The sequence below is a fragment of the Cariama cristata genome, unplaced genomic scaffold (genome assembly GCF_000690535.1).
Source record: "Cariama cristata isolate BGI_N322 unplaced genomic scaffold, ASM69053v1 scaffold30638, whole genome shotgun sequence".
NCBI lineage: Eukaryota > Metazoa > Chordata > Aves > Cariamiformes > Cariamidae > Cariama > Cariama cristata.
The window spans coordinates 2,291-3,716 of NW_009632168.1; the positions used below are offsets into that span (position 1 = coordinate 2,291).

General features: G+C 64.7%; 1 protein-coding gene across 1 annotated transcript in view; it reads right to left on the reverse strand.

Annotated features, from left to right (window-relative positions):
- Positions 1–1,426, reverse strand: part of LOC104166358 (collagen alpha-1(VII) chain-like) — a gene marked incomplete at both ends in the record, with an annotated part of 4,848 nt that overhangs the window by 1,940 nt on the left and 1,482 nt on the right. Inside the window, 6 exons of the mRNA XM_009706248.1 lie at positions 22–75; positions 156–224; positions 572–688; positions 974–1,036; positions 1,128–1,190; positions 1,267–1,320. Coding sequence (XP_009704550.1) covers positions 22–75; positions 156–224; positions 572–688; positions 974–1,036; positions 1,128–1,190; positions 1,267–1,320 — 420 coding nt within the window. The remainder of the gene's footprint in view (positions 1–21; positions 76–155; positions 225–571; positions 689–973; positions 1,037–1,127; positions 1,191–1,266; positions 1,321–1,426) is intronic.

A 1,426-nucleotide genomic window follows, 5' to 3' on the forward strand; every position in this document is an offset into this window, starting at 1 on the left:
GGCTCCCTCCTGGCTCCTTACCGTCATGCCCGGCTCCCCCTTCTCCCCACGGAGCCCCTGGGTGCCGGGACTGCCCTAGGGACAAGCAGAAGGGAGGTGGGAAGCTGGCCTTGGCTGGGGCTTGCCCAGGCAGGGCCAGGCACCCGCTCACCCACCTGCTCTCCCCTCTCGCCGGGGGTGCCACGGCCCCCCGGCACCGACTGTCCAGGGGGGCCTCTCTCCCCCTGCAAAGGACACATGCTCAGGACCTGGCTGGTGGCTCTGGAGCCTCTCTGTTCTCCCCAGCCCCATGGATGTGCTTCCTTCCCTGTCCCCACACCCCTGGGATGCCTGTGCAGGTGGGGATGGGTACAGCCCAGCCTCAGGACAAGCAGGGTCCCACCCACCCCACACTCCCATCCCCTGGGCAGGGGGACACAAGGGAGGATCCCAAAGCCAGCGAGCTGGCAAGGCAGGGACTGAGCTGGGACACGGCTCCTGATGTCACCAACCCCTTGCCCACACCAGGGACAGGGACCTCCCCTCCTCATGGCACCCAGAGCAGGACTGGCCACCCACGGTGGGGACTCACCTTCTGGCCCTGCATGCCCTCAGGACCTCGTGGGCCAACGCTCCCTGGGGGCCCGGGAGGGCCAGGAGCACCGTCACTACCCCGGGGACCAGGGCCACCGATAATGCCTGGGGCACCCTGCAGGAGAGTAGAGGGTGAGACTGGGGGTGTCAGAGCCTCCACCCCCAGAGCAGGTCCCATGGGCATCCTCTGACCCCGCAGCTCGGCATCCCAAAGCATTGACATGAGTTCCTTCTTGTAAAGAGTGGGGATTTGATGTCACTTATAGTTTAGTGACATAATTTAGAGCAGCAGCGGACAGCTCTTCTGGGAGCATTGGGCTCTGATGTGCTTCTGACCAAGGCTGGATCTTGGTAAAAGCAGTATGATACAACACATACTATCCTTTTTCAGCCCACTCACCCGGTCTCCTTTCTCTCCCTGGTCTCCTTTGGCTCCCTGCTGCCCGTCGAATCCCCGGTCACCCTGCGAAGAGAAAGGGGCAGGCAGCCAGGGACAGGCAGCCGGGGGGGGCTGAAGTACCAGCAGAGCTTTTCCCAGCATGGCCCTAACCTACCTTGGGTCCCATGAGCCCCTCCTTCCCGGGGATGCCCGGTGGTCCTGACAGACCCAGCTCTCCCTGGGGGACAAAGCAGATGTCCATCAGCCACCAGCTGTGCGTTCCCATCCCACTCCAGTGTCAGCGTGGTGCTTACCGGCTCGCCTTTCCTCCCCGGCAGCCCCGAGCGCCCTGGGATCCCCGGCTCTCCCTACAGTGGGCAGGAGAGAGGCAGGGCGGTCAGTCCTGTGCCCCTCAGTGCTCACCCCAGAGCCGCAGGCCGAGGAGGGGAACCCACGCCCCTCGCACACGGGCGA